Below are 23,227 nucleotides of genomic sequence, written 5' to 3'. Positions count from 1 at the left end.
CACACACACACACACACACACACACATGGTAAGATCATAGACCTGTACACACACACACACACATATGGTAAGATCATAGACCTGTACACACACACACACACACATATGGTAAGATCATAGACCTGTACACACACACACACACACACACACACATATGGTAAGATCATAGACCTGTACACACACACACACACACATATGGTAAGATCATAGACCTGTACACACACACACACACATATGGTAAGATCATAGACCTGTACACACACACACACACACACACACACACACACACATATGGTAAGATCATAGACCTGTACACACACACACACACACACACACACACAGTAAGATCATAGACCTGTACACACACACACATATGGTAAGATCATCACCTGTACACACACACACACACACACACATATGGTAAGATCATCACCTGTACACACACACACACACACACACACACACATATGGTAAGATCATCACCTGTACACACACACACACACACACACATGGTAAGATTTACATTGTGAAGTGTGGCTGTAACCCGATACTATCTATGATGGCTGTACACACACACACATATATGGTAAGATTTAAAACTAATAACGCAACCAACCATTTTCTTCTCATCCACTGCACTAATGAGAACAAATACAACATATTTATTGAATATATTAAAATAATTATTTTATTGCGTGTTTGTGATAAATACAGAGAAAAATAAATACATGCGACTGTTTGGATTACTGTGGGTAACCAAAATCTATAAGCTTTCTCCTCACACAGAAATTTGTGGAATGGGTTGTAGTTTGATACTAGAGTTGGAATCATGTCACTGTAAACGCTAGTCTCGGTTACCCAGACTCCACTGCACTGACTTACGCTGCCCCAATGATGTCATGGAAGAATGCTGGGTAAGTGATTGAAATGTAAGATGACAACTATCACTCAACTCCAACAGAAACTCTTTGGAGGAAACTGATTCCTAATTTTATTTCCATCAACTCTATATATTTCACAGAAATCAATGCATCTGAATGTCATTCTTCTTAGAACAAAAATTTTCTCAGCAAGGGTTATGGTCAGCCTACACATGAACATGTGCTCTCATCACATACTGCATTCTCCATTACTCTCTGAGGGCAAGGGAAGTCAGATCCCATAGTGGATTCTGGGTAACCAAGACTAATGCAAACACTTTTGAGTTGATAAGAGACCATTACCAAACAACATATATGGCATGAAATTATCACATGACTGGAAGGGGTTATTCAACCCTTTCTTGTACTCACATAGCTGTTGCCCTGTTTACAACCTAATTCTGCCTTTTGTTGTCAATAATGTAGTAACACTGGGCTGACCTAAAGTGGGTAGTCAATAATGTAGAAACACTGGGCTGACCTAAAGTGGGTAGTCAATAATGTAGAAACACTGGGCTGACCTAAAGTGGGTAGTCAATAATGTAGTAACACTGGGCTGACCTAAAGTGGGTAGTCAATAATGTAGAAACACTGGGCTGACCTAAGTGGGTAGTCAATAATGTAGTAACACTGGGCTGACCTAAAGTGGGTAGTCAATAATGTAGTAACACTGGGCTGACCTAAGTGGGTAGTCAATAATGTAGAAACACTGGGCTGACCTAAGTGGGTATTCTCCAATATCATGTTCATGACCCACTTTACAATATCTATTTTGTAATTTATAATCATCAGGTGAATCACTGAAGCTTGGCAAAGTGGGTATTCTACAATATTATGTTCACAACTTAATTTTGCAAATAATGTAGTGAAACCCCAATGGCCTGGATTGAAAAGGGTCGCCATCTATTCTGACAACTATTTATTTGTTGAAACTATCTGAATCACCACCACCCTTTAAACCCAAGATATTTGGAAGGATTCATTCAATCTATTTGTCCACTTACAAGCCTTTCATATCCATTGAAAACACAAATGTTAAAGGCACTACCTAAGTTTATATGCTTTTGGGATGTCAATTGTTCTGTATATTAAAAGGTACTCACAGTATTCTACTTTATACTGTTGTACACTTAACCATCACTTGTAATTGACTGAACTCAAACCTGGTATTAGGATATAACTTATAAATGATCCGATGACATAATTTATTGTATGTACCAAAAGATGTACACTGAGGAACTCCCTCTACTACATGTATGCAATCAACAGTTCTAACAATGCAAGAACACAAACTGTAACGTCAGAGAAAACATGCATCAACATTAAAATTATACAAAAATAGTTCAACCAAAGTTTTTTGGGTTTTTTTTAGCAAAAAGCTTCTAAACTCAGCTAATGTGTCACTTGAAACTAAAGTACATGGTTGTAATCTATTTGCTCACCAATTATCTTAATTGTAAATAAAAGTATTACACTACAGGGACAAGAAAGTAAAACTTACAAAACTAAAACTGTATTAGACAGAAAATACATATCACTATACATAGTAGCAATAAAAACATAGTTAAGTATAAAGTTAAAATATCGTCAGATATTTCAGTCATCAAAAAATATGAAGATAGTGTAAAAATATACTACCATCCATCCAATCACTCTCCTTGTAATATACAACGTAAACTTGACATACATCAGCCTCTGACTGTCTTGTTGAGTAAAACATTCTATCACCTGTTATTGTTACTAACTACATTACATTTGGCACAGAAATAATGCTGAGTGCTTTATTAGTATTCTGAGTTGACCACTCCCATGATGCTATTATATAATACTATATTTACGTAAAATAGACATTTTTATATCTTCTATGATCGATAATACCAAATAAGGTCATGAAATACACAAATAATTCATGATTATTCATGATCATTGCAAAGAGTTCAGCATAACCAAATATAGTCATCAAATTGATGTGCAAATCCAAATACGGTTGGGGGTCACCAAACACTTCATGAATATTCATTATCACTGCAAAGTGTTCAGTGCAACCAAATATGGTCAGAGTTCCCCAAACACTTCATGAATATTCATTATCATTACAAAGTGCTCAGTGCAACCAAATACGATCAGAGTTCCCCAAACACTTCATGAATATTCATGATCACAAAACAGCATTCAGGTGAATAATTTGGCTTTATAATTGCTTCTATAAATCAGAGTATCATTTTATAAAAACCAAGATCAATTGATAAAAGTCAGTATCTGGTTATTAAAAGTAATACACATAACCAAATATGGCCATACACTTCCACAAGCACTTCATGAATATTCATGATCATTACAATTGTAATATAACCTGGATGATCAAATATGGTCACGAAATACTTTCAGAAAATACTTTATGGTTATTCATGATCATTGCAAAGTGTTCAACACAACCTGTAACCTTAATCTGCATCACCAAATATGGCGAGTTCACCTAACACGTCATGAATATTCATGACCATTACAAATTGTTCAACACAACCAAATATGGTGGTAAAACGCTACACAAACTTCATAAACATTAAATTACATGTATATATATGTTATGTACTCACTACACTACACACATAAGGTTTATTCAAGACACAAATATAGTCTCTTGTCTAAGATTAGTATTACAAAATAATACTACGACTTTTGTCAATAAATAGAACATGGGCTACCACCTCACAAAGTTAGACTTCACACACGATAAATACAAAGATATTTTAGCACTAGCAGCATAAACTCAAGAAAGTATTTCAGACTTCTAACACTTGGACATTTTATATCGTTATTATAGGAAAGGTTACTGAAAATATATAACTACACATACAAAAATATATTTGAAATAGCTTACTGGAAAATGAAGCATTAAAACTAGTGTTTAACTGATGCAGGTTTAGTTGCTCTCTGTGTTAGCTTACTACATGAGGTCAGATATAACCCTAAAAACATCTCATCTTGTCAAGACTAGACAAATTGAAGGATAAGTTGTATGTGTAAGTCCTTTCCACAGAAAAGAGAAGAATCAGCCAAATATAATAGCTGTACCCTCCACTCCACCCTAAACCCCCCCCCCCCCTGACATTATCAACATAAATTTATATATGGCTTGTATTTTCAACCCCTTTCTATTGAAAACAAAGAATACAGCATCAGTTATAATGCCTGTACTCTCCACTACACCCCATCCCTCTCTACAATATCCTCCCCTGTGGCATCTTTGTATGACTTGCATTTCCAAACCGTTTCCATGGAAAAAACATAAACATTTTAGCATGTACATGTACTCTCCACTCCTCCCCCTCTCCACAACACTCTTCAAAGGAGCACCAATCCCAATTCAATGGAAAATAGAATATACAATTTGTTATATGTAATGCTTGTAACCCCCCCCCCCCCCCCCCAGCCCCTCACTGGCATAAACGTATATTGAGTAAAATCAGCTGTATATTACCTGGTTTTGTAAGTCTCCCCTTCTTTTATACCCAAACTGACATATTGGAAATTCCTATAAATACAAACCTACATGGTAACTATTTAATTCTATCAAATTTTAAAATATCCACTGCTAGTAATTTTTCAACACTTGTTCGTAAATTTTAACGGACATTACATCAAGCAGTTTTGTTAACATTTGCTAAAAAAATACAATACATTTATCATTTTCGTTGCAAAAATACATCACATACATTGTATATTCAAAGCAGTAAGTTCAAAGTTCATGACATGTAAATATATGAAGGCAGGTTTTGAAAATCTCTCAATCATTGACTTTGTATTCATATCTTGATTTCTGTATCAATCATGAATGTCTTTACTTTGTATCAAATACTGTGAATTTTGTATGAATGTCATGATTTCTGTATGAATGTCATGATTTCTGTATCAATGTCATGATTTCTGTATGAATGTCATGATTTCTGTATGAATGTCATGATTTTTGTATGAATGTCATGATTTCTGTATGAATGTCATGATTTCTGTATGAATGTCATGATTTCTGTATCAATGTCATGATTTCTGTATCAATGTCTTGAATCTCTATCAATGTCTTAACTTTGTATCAAACTTCTTGACTTTTGTATCAAACATCTTGCGAATTCCAAGAAGCAATGTAACTGACAAAATGCTGATATCATTGTATTTGACCCTACATCGTAAACATCAATATAAAGTTGATTTCACAAACAAACAAACAAACAAACAAACAAACACTGAATTACACGTTGTACATGTATCTGAGTAACATTATCTCCATCCAAAAAAAACAAAAACATTTTCAGTTGAAAAAATAAATACATAGAGATGATGTTAATGAAATATCTGAGGCACACATGAGATGATGGTTGAAATAAAATCATTTGTTAGAAATCCACTGATTGCCAAGGTTGCTATAGCAACACATTTGTCATTGGTTTGTCATGCTGCATACAGTACATAGGCACTAAATTGTGTGGTCAGTAAAAAGGCTAGGTTGTACCCATGCAGGTCGGCAAGTTGGTTTTAATTGATGTCCAGAAAATGTATCCACACAGTCAGGGTGCTTAATAGCAGTCAACTTCAATTTATGTCAATTTATATAAATCTGCAAATGACATTGTTCACACAATATTGATTTATCTGATGAAGTACATCAATATTTATGACCAATCAGCACCAATTAATGGTTGTGGAGAACACTGATATCCAGACATCACGTTAAATCCAATCCATTGTAGATATCTTGTGAAGTTTAGAATTTTCACTGATGATTCTTTTCAAGCTAATACAGAAGTCCGCTTGACTTGTATTTTGTGTTGATTTATCTTGACAAGTTTGGCAATGGTGGCATGGCGGACACTAATTTGATGACTCAAGCCATCTTTTTCTTGTAAGATATTCACTAAATGAGTTGACATCTCTGAAAAGTAAGCAATGGAAGAATATTATTAATATGTTGATATAGAAATACATATGTACACTAAGCTTAAAGATAGAAATACACCTCACAAATAAGTACAAGTAGTTTCAAGTTTCTCTGATACTCCAAAAAAACTAAAACTATTGTCATATACTTGTAAAATCAGCAGGAAAAAAATGAGGGGTCCCCTTATGAGGTTTTGAAATAGATGTCAAAATGATGCCAATTTTTATAGAACCTATTTTGTTTTAATAACTTTTGACATAGAAGACAGCTAATGTACATGTACATAAACTGAGAGTGCCTTGACCTTTGAGTGTTTCTCAAGGATAATGGTCAATCCAAACTTAGACTGTCTTCAGTCACACGCGCCTTTTTTCCCTACGTTTTATCTAAACTTAAGTCATCGCCGTGCTCCAATCCGGCGCAATACTACTATAATCGCATAATGATATCGAGGGCCGAAGGCTCGAGCTCGGGCCTTCGGCCCTCGATATCAGAATGCGATTATAGTAGTGTTGCGCCGGATCGGAGCACGGCGACGACTTAAGTTTAGATAAAATGTAAGGAAAAAAAGGCGCGTGTGACTGTCGACAGTCTAATCCTGACTTGTATGTCTCATTCCTTGACTGATGAACACCCACACTACATGTAGATAGCAAGCCAATTATACACACTGTCTGCAGGCTATCTTTTATTGCCTTGTGTACAACTTCACAATATATCCATGGCTGCACAAAGTAGGAAGGTCAAGGTAAACACAAGTACACAAGGAGGATTTATTAAAAGCCACAGATTTGATCCTAGATTCTCCCACTCTGGATTCAATGCCAGGTCTTCACATTCAAATTGTCTTAATATCAGTGAAGCCATGACAATGATGAGACCATTATTTTTGTCAGGAACCAACTATTTCCACGTCTTTACCAGACACCTGTTTTTCGGGCTGTCTCATATTTCAATCCCAGGCTAATCAGAATTGGGCACAACCTATCAAACTGTTAGCTTGTGTACAACTATACAATGTCAATGGATATATAGAGGAAAAGATCAAAGCAAAACGAAGACTATTTATCTTAAAGGCCAAGGATTTATTCCCAGGTCTTCACCATTAATACTGTCTCATCAATGAAGCTATGTTATGTAGATTACCTGGGATCATTCTCTTGTTGTGGATCAACTTTCTCTACAGCTCTGTCAGACAACTGACTAACTTTCTCTATAGCTCTGTCAGACAACTAACTTTCTCTACAGCTCTGTCAGACAACTGACTGACTTTCTCTATAGCTCTGTCAGACAACTGACAAACTTTCTCTATAGCTCTGTCAGATAACTGACTAACTTTCTCTACAGCTCTGTCAGACAACTGACTAACTTTCTCTATAGCTCTGTCAGACAACTGACTAACTTTCTCTACAGCTCTGTCAGACAACTGACTAACTTTCTCTACAGCTCTGTCAGACAACTGACTAACTTTCTCTACAGCTCTGTCAGACAACTGACTAACTTTCTCTACAGCTCTGTCAGACAACTGACTAACTTTCTCTACAGCTCTGTCAGACAACTGACTAACTTTCTCTATAGCTCTGTCAGACAACTGACTAACTTTCTCTACAGCTGTCAGACAACTGACTAACTTTCTCTACAGCTCTGTCAGACAACTGACTAACTTTCTCTATAGCTCTGTCAGACAACTAACTTTCTCTACAGCTCTGTCAGACAACTGACTAACTTTCTCTATAGCTCTGTCAGACAACTAACTTTCTCTACAGCTGTCAGCCAACTGACTAACTTTCTCTATAGCTCTGTCAGACAACTGACTAACTTTCTCTACAGCTCTGTCAGACAACTGACTAACTTTCTCTATAGCTCTGTCAGACAACTAACTTTCTCTACAACTCTGTCAGACAACTGACTAACTTTCTCTATAGCTCTGTCAGACAACTGACCAACTTTCTCTACACCTCTGTCAGACAACTGACTAACTTTCTCTACAGCTCTGTCAGACAACTGACTAACTTTCTCTACAGCTCTGTCAGACAACTGACTAACTTTCTCTACAGCTCTGTCAGACAACTGACTAACTTTCTCTACAGCTCTGTCAGACAACTGACTAACTTTCTCTATACCTCTGTAAGACAACTGAAAGTAAAACTCCACAACTGTTGTGAGAACCTGAGATTGAAACCCTGGCCTTTAACTGATAAGATAACACTAATGTGAGAACCTGGGATTGAAATCCTGGCCTTTAACTGATAAGATAACACTAATGTGAGAACCTGAGATTGAAACCCTGGCCTTTAACTGATAAAATAACACTAATGTGAGAACCTGGGATTGAAACCCTGGCCTTTAACTGATAAGATAACACTAATGTGAGAACCTAGGATTGAAACCCTGGCCTTTAACTGATAAGATAACACTAATGTGAGAACCTGGGATTGAAATCCTGGCCTTTAACTGATAAGATAACACTAATGTGAGAACCTGAGATTGAAACCCTGGCCTTTAACTGATAAGATAACACTAATGTGAGAACCTGGGATTGAAACCCTGGCCTTTAACTGATAAGATAACACTAATATGAGAACCTAGGATTGAAACCCTGGCCTTTAACTGATAAGATAACACTAATATGAGAACCTGGGATTGAAACCCTGGCCTTTAACTGATAAGATAATACTAATTTGAGAACCTAGGATAGAAACCCTGGCCTTTAACTGATAAGATAACACTAATGTGAGAACCTGGGATTGAAATCCTGGCCTTTAACTGATAAGATAACACTAATGTGAGAACCTAGGATTGAAACCCTGGCCTTTAACTGATAAGATAACACTAATGTGAGAACCTGGGATTGAAATCATGGCCTTTAACTGATAAGATAACACTAATGTGAGAACCTGGGATTGAAACCCTGGCCTTTAACTGATAAGATAACATTAATGTGAGAACCTGGGATTGAAACCCTGGCCTTTAACTGATAAGATAACACTAATATGAAACCTGGGATTGAAACCCTGGCCTTTAACTGATAAGATAACACTAATGTGAGAACCTGGGATTGAAACCCTGGCCTTTAACTGATAAGATAACACTAATGTGAGAACCTGGGATTGAAACCCTGGCCTTTAACTGATAATATAACACTAATTTGAGAACCTGGGATTGAAATCCTGGCCTTTAACTGATAAGATAACACTAATATGAGAACATGGGATTGAAATCCTGGCCTTTAACTGATAAGATAACACTAATGTGAGAACCTGGGATTGAAACCCTGGCCTTTAACTGATAAGATAACACTAATATGAGAACCTGGGATTGAAATCCTGGCCTTTAACTGATAAGATAACACTAATGTGAGAACCTGGGATGAAACCCTGGCCTTTAACTGATAAGATAACACTAATATGAGAACCTGGGATTGAAATCCTGGCCTTTAACTGATAAGATAACACTAATATGAGAACCTGGGATTGAAATCCTGGCCTTTAACTGATAAGATAACACTAATATGAGAACCTGGGATTGAAACCCTGGCCTTTAACTGATAAGATAACACTAATATGAGAACCTGGGATTGAAATCCTGGCCTTTAACTGATAAGATAACACTAATATGAGAACCTGGGATTGAAACCCTGGCCTTTAACTGATAAGATAACACTAATATGAGAACCTGGGATTGAAACCCTGGCCTTTAACTGATAAGGTAACACTAATGTGAGAACCTAGGATTGAAACCCTGGCCTTTAAAGTTTACTTAGTGCTGACTCAGCAACTCTGATGTCAACAAATATTGATAACAGAAATCTATACATATCCTATATGTTTTTGTCATTGTGTTGATAACTAGACTTCTACAATGTAATCTCATTATCAAATGAAAATACATCTGTGTTGGTAAATCATAATATCATATTAAAACTTTTATTCTGAACACAAACTGATAACTAATCCCAGACAATGAAACCAGACACTTTGAATGTGAAGTCAAGAAAGCTGCTTTAAATACATCTGGGCATTCAAACCATCATTGAAAAGAAAAGGAGTTTGATGCAAACTTGCAGGCACCTATGCCCCCCCCTTGTTTAATCTCAATACACCAGTAAGGTCATGTGTGCTGAATAGTGGGTCAATCTGTTGACAAAGACTGTAACTGTGTAGTTGTAAATTTCAGGAAACAATTTTGTGTTTGGATCAAAAGTTGAATTCTATGCTATCTCATTGAATGTATAGTATTACATTATACACGTAAGTTGACTTCATTTAGTAAAGGTCAGAGGTCGCAATTAAAAACATTGTACCATACATGTACATTTGTACCAGGGACCTTGTACATTATTTGCTATTATCATATATGGCCTTGTCAGAAATAAAATGATATTTATCAATTCATATCATGGTAAACCATTTGCTATTATTATATATGGCCTTGTCAGAAAAATGACTTGTATATTTATTCATATCACATTGTCCTGCTATTTATACATTTTCCTAATGAAATTTAAAACATGTAACTATTGTGTTGGTGGCTACATCTAGTGTTAAATTCTACTTATTTATTTATTTATTTATTTATTTATTTATTCATATCAACATTGTTTTTCTTTCTATACATTCATCTATGTATTTCTTTGTACACATAGCTACTGTGTTGTCTTTTTTTAACATGTAAGTGTATTCATTCATCTCACATTGTCTTCCTCTCTAAAGATGTCTTTTTATATGAAATATGTACTTTGTATCTATCAAATAGCTACTGTGTTGCTAACTATGTCTATCTTAGTATCTATCAAATAGCTACTGTTTTGCTAACTATGTCTATCTTAGTATCTATCAAATAGCTACAGTGTTGCTAACTATGTCTATCTTAGTATCTATCTAATAGCTACTGTGTTGCTAACTATGTCTATCTTAGTATCTATCAAATAGCTACTGTGTTGCTAACTATGTCTATCTTAGTATCTATAAAGTAGCTACTGTGTTGCTAACTATGTCTATCTTAGTATCTATCAAGTAGCTACAGTGTTGCTAACTATGTCTATCTTAGTATCTATCAAATAGCTACTGTGTTGCTAACTATGTCTATCTTAGTATCTATCAAGTAGCTACTGTGTTGCTAACTATGTCTATCTTAGTATCTATCAAGTAGCTACTGTGTTGCTAACTATGTCTATCTTAGTATCTATCAAATAGCTACTGTGTTGCTAACTATGTCTATCTTAGTATCTATCAAGTAGCTACAGTGTTGCTAACTATGTCTATCTTAGTATCTATCAAATAGCTACAGTGTTGCTAACTATGTCTATCTTAGTATCTATCAAATAGCTACTGTGTTGCTAACTATGTCTATCTTAGTATCTATCAAATAGCTACAGTGTTGCTAACTATGTCTATCTTAGTATCTATCAAATAGCTACAGTGTTGCTAACTATGTCTATCTTAGTATCTATCTAATAGCTACTGTGTTGCTAACTATGTCTATCTTAGTATCTATCAAATAGCTACTGTGTTGCTAACTATGTCTATCTTAGTATCTATAAAGTAGCTACTGTGTTGCTAACTATGTCTATCTTAGTATCTATCAAGTAGCTACAGTGTTGCTAACTATGTCTATCTTAGTATCTATCAAATAGCTACAGTGTTGCTAACTATGTCTATCTTAGTATCTATCAAATAGCTACAGTGTTGCTAACTATGTCTATCTTAGTATCTATAAAGTAGCTACTGTGTTGCTAACTATGTCTATCTTAGTATCTATCAAGTAGCTACAGTGTTGCTAACTATGTCTATCTTAGTATCTATCAAGTAGCTACAGTGTTGCTAACTATGTCTATCTTAGTATCTATCAAGTAGCTACAGTGTTGCTAACTATGTCTATCTTAGTATCTATCAAGTAGCTACAGTGTTGCTAACTATGTCTATCTTAGTATCTATCAAATAGCTACAGTGTTGCTAACTATGTCTATCTTAGTATCTATCAAGTAGCTACTGTGTTGCTAACTATGTCTATCTTAGTATCTATCAAGTAGCTACAGTGTTGCTAACTATGTCTATCTTAGTATCTATCAAGTAGCTACAGTGTTGCTAACTATGTCTATCTTAGTATCTATCAAATAGCTACAGTGTTGCTAACTATGTCTATCTTAGTATCTATCAAGTAGCTACTGTGTTGCTAACTATGTCTATCTTAGTATCTATCAAATAGCTACTGTGTTGCTAACTATGTCTATCTTAGTATCTATCAAGTAGCTACAGTGTTGCTAACTATGTCTATCTTAGTATCTATCAAGTAGCTACAGTGTTGCTAACTATGTCTATCTTAGTATCTATCAAATAGCTACAGTGTTGCTAACTATGTCTATCTTAGTATCTATCAAATAGCTACAGTGTTGCTAACTATGTCTATCTTAGTATCTATAAAGTAGCTACTGTGTTGCTAACTATGTCTATCTTAGTATCTATCAAGTAGCTACAGTGTTGCTAACTATGTCTATCTTAGTATCTATCAAGTAGCTACTGTGTTGCTAACTATGTCTATCTTAGTATCTATCAAGTAGCTACTGTGTTGCTAACTATGTCTATCTTAGTATCTATCTAATAGCTACTGTGTTGCTAACTATGTCTATCTTAGTATCTATCTAATAGCTACTGTGTTGCTAACTATGTCTATCTTAGTATCTATTGTAATCTTTATAAATATCTTTTCTATACATCTCTATATACCATTTGTTGTAACAAAGTTACTCTGCTGTCTTTTGTTTACTTTCAATTGCTATTACTTAACTGTTATGATCCATATACTATCTACAAGGGTTAAAATAAATATTATTCCACATTTTATATATCAGTGCCATAACAACTCTAATCATAACTACAGAGTTTATTATGTTGGTGGAAAGTCAACCATAAACAGTTTTAGGTATATGTAACTTATTAGTGCAGTCTATTTGATTGAATGATTGAATTGCTAAATGTTAAATGAAAATAATATTTACCATACACAAGCCAAGTTGAACAAAGAATGTTGAATATATATTTTGGTCATTCTATGTCACAACATGTGTCTATTTCATGACAAAGCGTGTCTATGTCACTAGTTCTACTGTGTTCGAAATATTGCCATTACTTTCCTAAATTTTTCTTTGATATTACTGGCGCTGGTATAATTATGTTATTCTGATTTCTCTAATATTTGTCTTCATTCAGCCAGAAAATACTCATGACCTTAAAGAGTTGTCACTATTCATCTAGTGACACAGGCCCATTAGGTTACTCATATTTTTATGTGGCTGAACGAAGAAAAATATTGGGGAATAACATAAATATCTACAGCGATGGAGAGAAATAAATGAGTAAGAACTGAAATCATATATATGTTTACTTTCAGAAATCACATTCTACAACTTGTTTATATTCAAGGTACATGTACAGTCACGCTACATGAAATCTTGTTGTTTTTTAGTTTTATTACTAAAGCAACAACATTTAGATGCTACACAGCTTTTTCCCAGGCAAAATACATATTAATTATTACATCAACTTATTTCATTTTTTATTTGAATTAAGTACTTTTTTCTAAAAACATAACTGTTCTTTTGTGGAAATAATATTGTGAGTGTCGGGTGATTGTAAAACAGTTACTGGGTAAATAATATTTATTTTTGTCCCCTTCCTAGAAGAACTACAAATTGAATAAAAACACCAATTTATACAAAGGTACATGTACTAAAAGTAAATCAAACAATCCAGTCATATCTCAACTTAAGATTTGAATCAGATTGTTATTTCCTGTTACTATCATATATATGTGGATAAACAGTTTAAAGTTTCATCATGTCAGTTGAAAAGAGTTGTCTAGTTTCTGATTAAAGAAACATTTAGTGCACAACAACAGAATGATTATCTTTTAATACGTATGACTTGACTTGTACGTGTAGTGTCAGAACCTGGAATTGATGAAGCCATGGATTTTAAGAACTTTGACATACATTATCATATTTATGTATAATACTGGTACTTCTAACCCGTCATCCCTGGCAAGTGACTGCCATGCATTGCAGTGTGTGTAGTAATACCAATGTCCTCCTGAGGTCACATGACCAAGTTTATGTCATTAACCCATAGACAAGGACAGCTGACAAAAACCAAATGACTTAGCCAAAATATTTATGCTTTGAGTTTGCAACTATTACAATATGTGATTCCAGAGTATTAGGCAACAAGGTTGTTCATTGGTTGCATAAATAATCCTGTTTCTAGGAATCACAGGATGACATCTACCAGCACATAATTTATTAATATCTCTGAGAAAACTGACAAAAAATCAACATGTATAGTGGGAAACAAGGAAATACTTGTGTCACTGACGGATGTACAGATATAGAAGTAATATTAATATTTAGGAAACCTGCTGATATACAAACTTCCGTAGTCAGATTCATAATAGTTAGGAAGGAAATGAATGAATGTATGAAGAGCCTAAGAAATTGTTATCATTTTGTAAAAAGTAAAACTACTGGTACTAAATATCCATACATTCAAAACTTGAACTCACCTTCTACCTTGGTAGCTAGTTCATTGACAATGTGTTGGATTTCATCAATGCAATATTTATCCACTGTCAATAGAAATAGACATAATAATTAGAATAAAATTAACATAGTAATTAGTATGTACTCTACTAGCATGCTACTGTAAAACCATCCATGTTTAAGCTACTAGAAACATTTGTGGTTTTACAGTCTTCAGCTAGTTATTTTACTCAATAACTGACTGGTATATTGTACATTGTACATTGTGTTCCAGTACAAGACGATGTTTTAGTCACAACTTATTTTTACAATTTTGTTTTCCAGTGAAATAAGTGAAAATAAGTGTTTATTGACAATTTCCAGGTTTATAATTACATGTATGTATTACACTGTGTACACATAGCACTGTAATTTACCTTCTATGACTGGTTTTCAAATTTAGCAAAACGAATTCTTTCCATTCCTCTACCAGACAATCACCTGATAAATTTTGATAGTCTAGATACAATGTTTAGTAGTCTATGTGTCCTGGACTACTGCTAATTTGGTAGTCTATGTACCCTGGACTACTGCTAATTTGGTAGTCTAGATACAATGTGTATGTAGTCTATGTGTCCTGGACTACTGCTAATTTGGTAGTCTAGATACAATGTCATACAGACATAGATTCTTCCCCCACACTAGATACCTACTGACTTTACAAAACCAATATATCGCTTAAGAAATACCTTTCTGTTATTGACACTGAATTTCCTATGACAGCACTCAGTAAATTTTGTGTCTCTGACCACAATCTCTGTATTGAGAGTGGACAAAATTTTAATTTGCCAAGAAACGAACATATATATCAACATCATGATCTTAATCTTGTCGAAGAGGAATTTCATTTCTGTCTAGTTTGTCCTGTATCATTACCTGTCACCTTAAAATTTTCAAATTTAATGTCATGGAACAACATAACCCAGATTCTAGCCAAATTTGTAACAACATACCCCAGATTCTAGCCAAATTTGTAACATAACCCAGATTCTAGCCAAATTTGTAACAACATAACCCAGATTCTAGCCAAATTTGTAACAACATAACCCAGATTCTAGCCAAATTTGTAACAACATACCCCAGATTCTAGCCAAATTTGTAACAACATAACCCAGATTCTAGCCAAATTTGTAACAACATAACCCAGATTCTGGCCAAATTTGTAACAACATAACCCAGATTCTAGCCAAATTTGTAACAACATAACCCAGATTCTAGCCAAATTTGTAACAACATAAGTCACTCTCAGATTCTAGCCAAATTTGTTGCATATAGTTTTCAAAAAGGGAGAAGATCATCTGAAACATTTAGTTTGGCTTCTGTGATATTTGATTTGCTTAAAAAACATTCTCTTCCAATTTATATAATAGTTTCTGTATTTTTATTTCCATATTGTAATTTGTACAAGGTGGTCTAATGTACTGAGTAAACTACTTCATCTATCTATGTAAATGATTTTAGGACAGACTAAGGAGGTATAAGTAAGTACATTTGTACAGTGAGTAAAATAACAATAGACTTACAATGATTTGCTGTAAATCCCTGATGAGGTCTATATACATCTTTCATCTCAAGTACTTGATCTTGACCATCATGATGTTTAGTGTTGTCTTGACAACTACCATCACAACGTTTAGTGTTGTCTTGACAACTACCATCATGATGTTTAGTGTTGTCTTGACAACTACCATCATGACGTTTAGTGTTGTCTTGACAACTACCATCATGACATTTAGTGTTGTCTTGACAACTACCATCTTGACGTTTAGTGTTGTCTTGACAACTACCATCATGACATTTAGTGTTGTCTTGACAACTATCTTCAGTATCTAGTATCGTCACTTCACCTTTACATTCATCAATATTCATTCTCACATCATCTGAGTTATTCCAGTGTTTCTCAACATCCTTATTATCCTTCATATGTTTGGGATTCAGTCCATCTAGTGACAACTGTCTATTACCATGGCAACCATTTCCGGTCTGTAAGGCACTTCTTTGTTTTTTTGTCAATTGAAGATCCCCAACGCTTTTACTGAGTTTAATGTTGCCTTGTTTATTTTCCTTATTATCTTTCCATTCTTGAATGGTCTTACCACCAAACAAATATCGTCTGTAACTATTTTGTAGGGCCTCAGCATCAACAGTTGATGTGTTACCATGACTACCATCATCAGAGCTGTGTCCACGACTACAAGACACATCATGGCTGTTCCTGCGATTCTCTGATTTTGGAGTACCACATGGCGAAGTTTTAGGACTTGTACAGGGGGTGGTACTCCTAGAGCAAGGGGTGCTGTGTACCTGTAATTTATTGCATGTAATTTGTAATTTCTCATCCTCCTCGTCATCAGTACTCACATTTTTGGCATAATTTATCAACCACTGAATTTTTCCATTAATCACATTTTTTATATGTTCCGGAGATATTGAATCAACAGTTTGTTTCTGTAACAATGCAGGATTTGGTTCCATTTCTTGTAGAATTTGATGGCTTTGGTCAAAACATGTGTTGTGTGCAAGTGTATCGATATGTATGACATGATTGAAACCCTGTTTAACACGTTGTTCTGTGACTTGATTCAAACAAAACTGACATGTTGTCAGTGTCTCCCCAGTATCTTGCTCACATATCTCACACTCATTAGTCTCCAGGTTGATGGACACAAAGGATTCGTCTGCATCCATTGTTGTCACGGTTACTGTTGCTCCGTAATTCGAAATGTTCAACTTTCTGATTATAACTTCCAAAGGTTAAATGTCACTAAAGATCCATAACAGTATTATATTATTGCTGTAATAATCATGAAAACTGTGTTGATGTGTAGCTTCTCTCAAACGTCTGTAAACAAAAAAGAAAGAGTTTTGTGTTACTTTCAAATTATTGCATGAACATCACCCCAGGAAACAGAGACACTGTCATAAACTATGGGTTCTAGAGAGTCATTTCATGATTTTACAATTACATGTACCCACGTTGATCTTGCCTTTATAGAGTCTCTTTACTGTGGGCCTCATGGGAATCAGTAAAAATAGAATTATTCATGGTCAAACAATTTATTCATGAGATGAGTGATGTTTTACACTGAAAGGAATAAGGACTTAGGAGTCATGGGTTATATTCCCCTTTTAATCTGAGTATACTCCACATCCTGTGCTCATTTTTTCCTTCTTAATTTGGCCTTGGGTTCATTCACAGACACTGGCTGGAGGTGATAAGAGGCAGCAGAAAGTGTCGTCATCTAAGGTAAAACATTACAATCTAAGTATTGCCAGTTAGTTTTTTCTTTTTCATATAATGTTAACTTTATTATGGAAAAGAGCAGAAAACATGCAATACACACAAAAACAAAATAAAACAAAACCTACACCACTGAGTCACAAAAATCCAGTAAAATACTTATATAGAATGAAAAAGATTCCACTGTACGGGGTCCTAACATAGTAAATCAGTACTTCATAAATAAAAATTAATCAAATTGGGAACGTGGTCGAATTGGGAATGTGACTTTTAAATCTGCAGCTTGAAATAAAGTATACAGAGAAGAATAATATAGTAACTGTTTGAAATTTCAAAGTGATCATTTCAAAATGCCAAGTTCATAAAATAAGTGGGCACTCAGGAATGTTGGAAAGTCTTCCTACATCTGTCGCTTGATAAGAGAGGAGGACTCAAATATACATCTTATTTTGTTTGTTTTTTTGCATCAAAATTTGGTGTTAGGTCTAGTTACAATGTTGAACGTGTGCATGCATTGGTTGGAGGAAAAAAAGGAAGGGGAGGTGGGAAACAAAGGGGGTGTAGGAAACAAAGGAGATGTGGGAATCTTTTCACAAGGGTACAACATCTAGCATCTAAAATATTAATGATGACACTTTTTAAATTTTGCCATTTGAAAATGTCAAATTCTTCTACAGGATGCTTAGGAATTGCTAGAAGTCTTTCAATACCTCTTGCACTTGTAGGAGGTAGAATTGTGATGTTAACCATGTGTACGGTGTCTTTCATAAATGAGCTGTAAGTGAGTCATGTCACATTTATATTAGTTTCGAGGCTAGCTACATGTATAATGGGTCTCTTCTGATCTACATTGTAGATATCTTCTTTTACTTCACATTATAAGTTATATAACCAGTCCTGTTCTCTGTTTTATTCCAATAGTTTCCGAGAGAGCATTAGCACTGAATAATTGCGTTCCTAAAGTTCATAGTAGATGAATTGAAACATTGCATTCGTTTCCAATTTACTGTTCCATTCTTACCACCAACAAACAGTGATAGCTTATGCTATTGGAGTGTTGCTATACATGTAGTATAAAGGTGGTTATGTTATCGTGTCCTTACATCACTTACTTTCAAACTACAGGTTGAGTTTGTTGTAAACTGAATGAAGTAACCAATTACAACTACTTGCCAGTGTGTGATCGATTTCTACTGACATGCACTATTCACCCTTTCCCCAGCAGGAGATTTAGGTAGATTTTCAGTAGAATTTGTCCATTTGACTAGACGTTAGAAAGAGATAGAGAACAACTACATGTATAGTAACTAGATAGACTAAGATACGATGCACTTTAATTATCAATCCTACTGTAGGTTACATTGACTACTAGATTCATGAACTCAATACAGGAGACACATCTTATCAAAGACATCACTGTGTGTCAGGCCATGTTTTCCAACAGCTGCACTGCTGACAAAGCCAATATTACCATATGGTACATGTCAAAGGTCACAAGCCTAGACAAAGAAATACTAGTCAGCAGTTCATGCAGTTGTAATGGGTTTTACAAAATGACCTCATCATAGACAGAGCTTTGTTGGAGCACTTATCACTACTTTTTCATTGTAAAATTCTCTGAAAATTACTTCTTTTAATCCTCCCTCTTACAAAGGGTTGAAAATCTTGGCAAATTAAAGATTTATCCAAATACCAGGAATGGACTGAGATCTAACTTCTTCTCTGGAGAAATGTTAAAAGTTTAAAGTATGAGACAACAAAACAAAATCTCCCAAGTGACCGGTGCTGGTCTAATAATACTCAGTTAATTATAATATAAGAACTGTTTTTCAACACTTACCACAGAGTAACAGTAAGACAGTTCTTTAGTTTAGTCCCGGAACTAAAATATGAACGTCCTGAAATGGATGGATATATGACATAACCAATACTCTACAAGTAACTGACTAAATCAAACCAAATATTAAACTGTCCAACTTTATATTCCATCTACTATTTTTAACTTAGTAAACAGCCCCCTGTGACTCATTACCATTGTATATATATATACTACCAAGTTTTAAATTTATACAAATTCCTGACATAGCAGACATATAAGTTACAGCTGGGCCCACATGCTGTCCCTATCATTCACACAGATCTCAAATGATGTATTAGTTTAACCATATACCCTCTATGGTTTAACCATGTAAATGTATACATGTAGTCTGAAAGATCAGGTTGGTGTTTCTGTTTATGCAAATTAGGCTTTGGGTAGAGAATGGTTATGTAAGCCTCATACCACTATAGTGAGTATACACTACAGCCCAAGAACTGACACTTTCAGACTAATTTACACAAGTACAGATAAACATCATAATATACTGTACATGTATACATCTAATTTCTAAGGTGAACTAATGTAAGCAACTAACCATATATAATTACAAAACATATACATAGTGTGAACTACATTTAGTCTGTAACTTTAGGGTCATCACAATGTGTACCTCCAAGGTAAACTAATGTAAGCAACTATGTGTAGTCATGTCTGTTAGCACTGTATACATTAGTCTTGCTGCTAGACGTTCGGGCTTTCTTTCGATACCATAAGCGAACAAAGTTCGCAGTGAGGGCTTGCCCGAACTTGGATGTTCCATCCTTGATAGCGATGTTCGGTCGTGTGTTGTATTCTATCGGAAGAATGTCTGAGGTCTAGCAGATAGACTATGCATACATCTAAGGTAAACTAATGTAAGCAACTAGTCACCAGCATGTACCATCCCCATGTGTGTGGTACAGAGCTAGAGACTGGGTGATAATTTCCTAACACCACCAGGTACCAATCCCCATGTGTGTGGTACAGAGTTAGACACTGGGTGATAATTTCCTAACACCACCATGTACCAATCCCCATGTGTGTGGTACAGAGCTAGAGACTTGGTGATAATTTCCTGACACCACCATGTACCAATCCCCATGTGTGTGGTACAGAGCTAGAGACTGGGTGATAATTTCCTAACACCACCATGTACCAATCCCCATGTGTGTGGTACAGAGCTAGAGACTGGGTGATAATTTCCTGACACCACCATGTACCAATCCCCATGTGTGTGGTACAGAGCTAGAGACTGAGTGATAATTTCCTGACACCACCATGTACCAATCCCCATGTGTGTGGTACAGAGCTAGAGACTGGATGATAATTTCCTGACAGTATGTCAGTGGAGGTTAAAGGCATTGGCACTATGGTACAGTATGTGAGTTGAGGTTAAATGCATTGACACTATGGTACAGTATGTGAGTCAAGGCTAAATGCATTGGTACTATGGTACAGCATGTGAGTCGAGGTTTAAAGGCATTGGCACTATGGTACAGTATGTGAGTCGAGGTTAAATGCATTGGCACTATGGTACAGTATGTGAGTCAAGGTTAAATGCATTGACACTGGTACAGCATGTGAGTCGAGGTTAAAGACATTGGCACTATGGTACAGTATGTGAGTCGAGGTTAAATGCATTGACACTATGGTACAGCACGTGAGTCGAGGTTAAATGCATTGGTACTATGGTACAGCATGTGAGTTGAGGTTAAATGCATTGGCACTATGGTACAGTATGTGAGTATAAGTTAAATGCATTGGTACTATGGTACAGTATGTGAGTCGAGGTTAAATGCATTGGCACTATGGTACAGCATGTGAGTCGAGGTTAAATGCATTGGTACTATGGTACAGTATGTGAGTTGAGGTTAAATGCATTGGCACTATGGTACAGTATGTGAGTCGAGGTTAAATGCATTGACACTATGGTACAGCATATGTGAGTCGAGTCTAAATGCATTGACACTATGGTACAGTATGTGAGTTGAGTCTAAACGCGTTGGCAATATGATATGTATGTAGCATGTGAGTTGAGTGAGATGAGATGCAGGTAGGAAAACCTCCATGCATGATGGAAATGAACAAGTTTTCTCACACAAGAACGAACCATTAAATACTAGTAGTAGTCTCTTTCTAACATGGGATAAAAGACCAGTGAAATATTCTTTTCACAACAGGAAAAAGTTACGTAGTGTAACTGTAACGAAAAGAGATTTGTGTGTATGTTGCTATTAAATAAAGAATAATGTAATGTATTCAGCTGGACCGTGATTGAGATTGATCACTTTGTTTTGTTGATTCACGTGAATACATACGGTATCGTTATGTAAAAAAATATATTCACAGTAAGACACATATACGTGGAGTGGAAAATGAATGGAGATACGACTGAAAATCGCGTTATTTTCAACCGAGAGTTGGTCACGGTGGTACAATGTTTTGTGTGAAATAGCTTTACGTTTACACTCGTTGCATCGCGAAGCAACACAAATAAAATATTATTATTAAAAATAGGACGCAAACACAAAGAACGTTAAAGAAGTCAGTGGCAAATATTCCAGTCATGTCAGTGACATTATGTGTATCAAATAAACTATAGGAAATACAGTTCTTCTCACCCTTTTAGTCCAAATTCCGTACGTCAGCAATGTGTGTTAGGCTTGTTGTTTTTAAGGCCGCCGACACCGTATAGTATATACATACATACAGTACAGTGTTTGTGTTACTGACTAGAATTTTGTCCCGCGGCATAGATAGTCAAAGTGCCGAAATTTCTATTCGCAGAACTAAAAATATTCACTTAGACTGTTACTACAAACATACAAGGACATGTAATTTTGTAAACTTATGGTAAAATTCAATTAAAAGTCTTCAAATATGAACGAAAACCCACTCTTACCTTCAACACAGCACAAACAAGACACACACTACTTTCTTTGTAGTTGGGTACAGGAAGTGACGTCACAGTCGAAGGATTCCCTTATTAGCATAATCACACATAATACATGGTTCAATAAACAGTATCAACATTATTGGTTACCATGGTAAAAGACACCAAGCCGTTGATACTCGTTGGCAGTAAGATACAATAGGTGCTTCAGAACACACCGTGTGATCATAGTATCAGGACTATTCTATTTATGGTTTTGCATATTATTCGTTATCATCAAGTACACCAAAACATGTTTGTTGTGAGTAGGAAACACGTGTACTTTGTACTTCGAGGTAATTTTTGTGACGTGAGAATTTTTATACATGCAATAACACAACTTAGTCGATAACAATGTGTGGTACTTAGACGAGGTATGAGTTAGGCGAAGGAATTAGGCTGGGATAGTCTGGATTTATTCTTTTGTGTACAAACAACAACAACAACACCAGCAACAACAACAACAACAACAACAACAACAACAACAGCAACAACAATACATTGTACCACACAATGTGTATGGACAGTTCGAAACATTTATATGTAGTATGTAGTGTAGTATAATATGACTATAGAAGTGAAATGTTTTACACTGGAAATACTTTTATAAATTATAGTAACCTGACATACATAGTCTGCTTGACTAGTCCCGAGTGTTAAATTTGTAAAAGCTGCTGTGAACAAAAACTTACTAGAGTAGCATACTGTGATATAGACTGTGTCAGCAGTCTTCGTGTTAAATCTCAAGAAGTCATCTAGGTGTGGAAAACT

The 23,227-nt window shown here is 35.3% G+C and overlaps 1 protein-coding gene across 2 annotated transcripts; it reads right to left on the bottom strand.

Annotated features, from left to right (window-relative positions):
- Positions 1-4,360: 4,360 nt before the first annotated feature.
- LOC144440260 (uncharacterized) lies at positions 4,361-22,602 on the bottom strand. 2 transcript variants are annotated; one of them, XM_078129597.1, is made up of 5 exons: positions 22,427-22,481; positions 19,507-19,564; positions 15,949-17,267; positions 14,410-14,472; positions 4,361-5,847 (listed from the first exon to the last, which is right to left on the bottom strand). In XM_078129597.1, exons 3-5 carry the CDS (start codon positions 17,111-17,113, stop codon positions 5,705-5,707), a joined length of 1,371 nt encoding a protein of 456 aa, XP_077985723.1. In that variant the 5' UTR covers positions 17,114-17,267; positions 19,507-19,564; positions 22,427-22,481; the 3' UTR covers positions 4,361-5,704. The 2 variants fall into 2 exon arrangements, with proteins under 2 accessions (XP_077985723.1, XP_077985722.1); XM_078129596.1 differs by lacking the exon at positions 19,507-19,564 and having other exon boundaries at positions 22,427-22,602.
- Between the last annotated feature and the right edge of the window lie 625 nt (positions 22,603-23,227).

Source organism: Glandiceps talaboti, chromosome 9 (genome assembly GCF_964340395.1).
Source record: "Glandiceps talaboti chromosome 9, keGlaTala1.1, whole genome shotgun sequence".
NCBI classification, from domain to species: Eukaryota; Metazoa; Hemichordata; class Enteropneusta; family Spengelidae; genus Glandiceps; species Glandiceps talaboti.
This window is presented reverse-complemented; position numbering and strand designations above follow the sequence as displayed.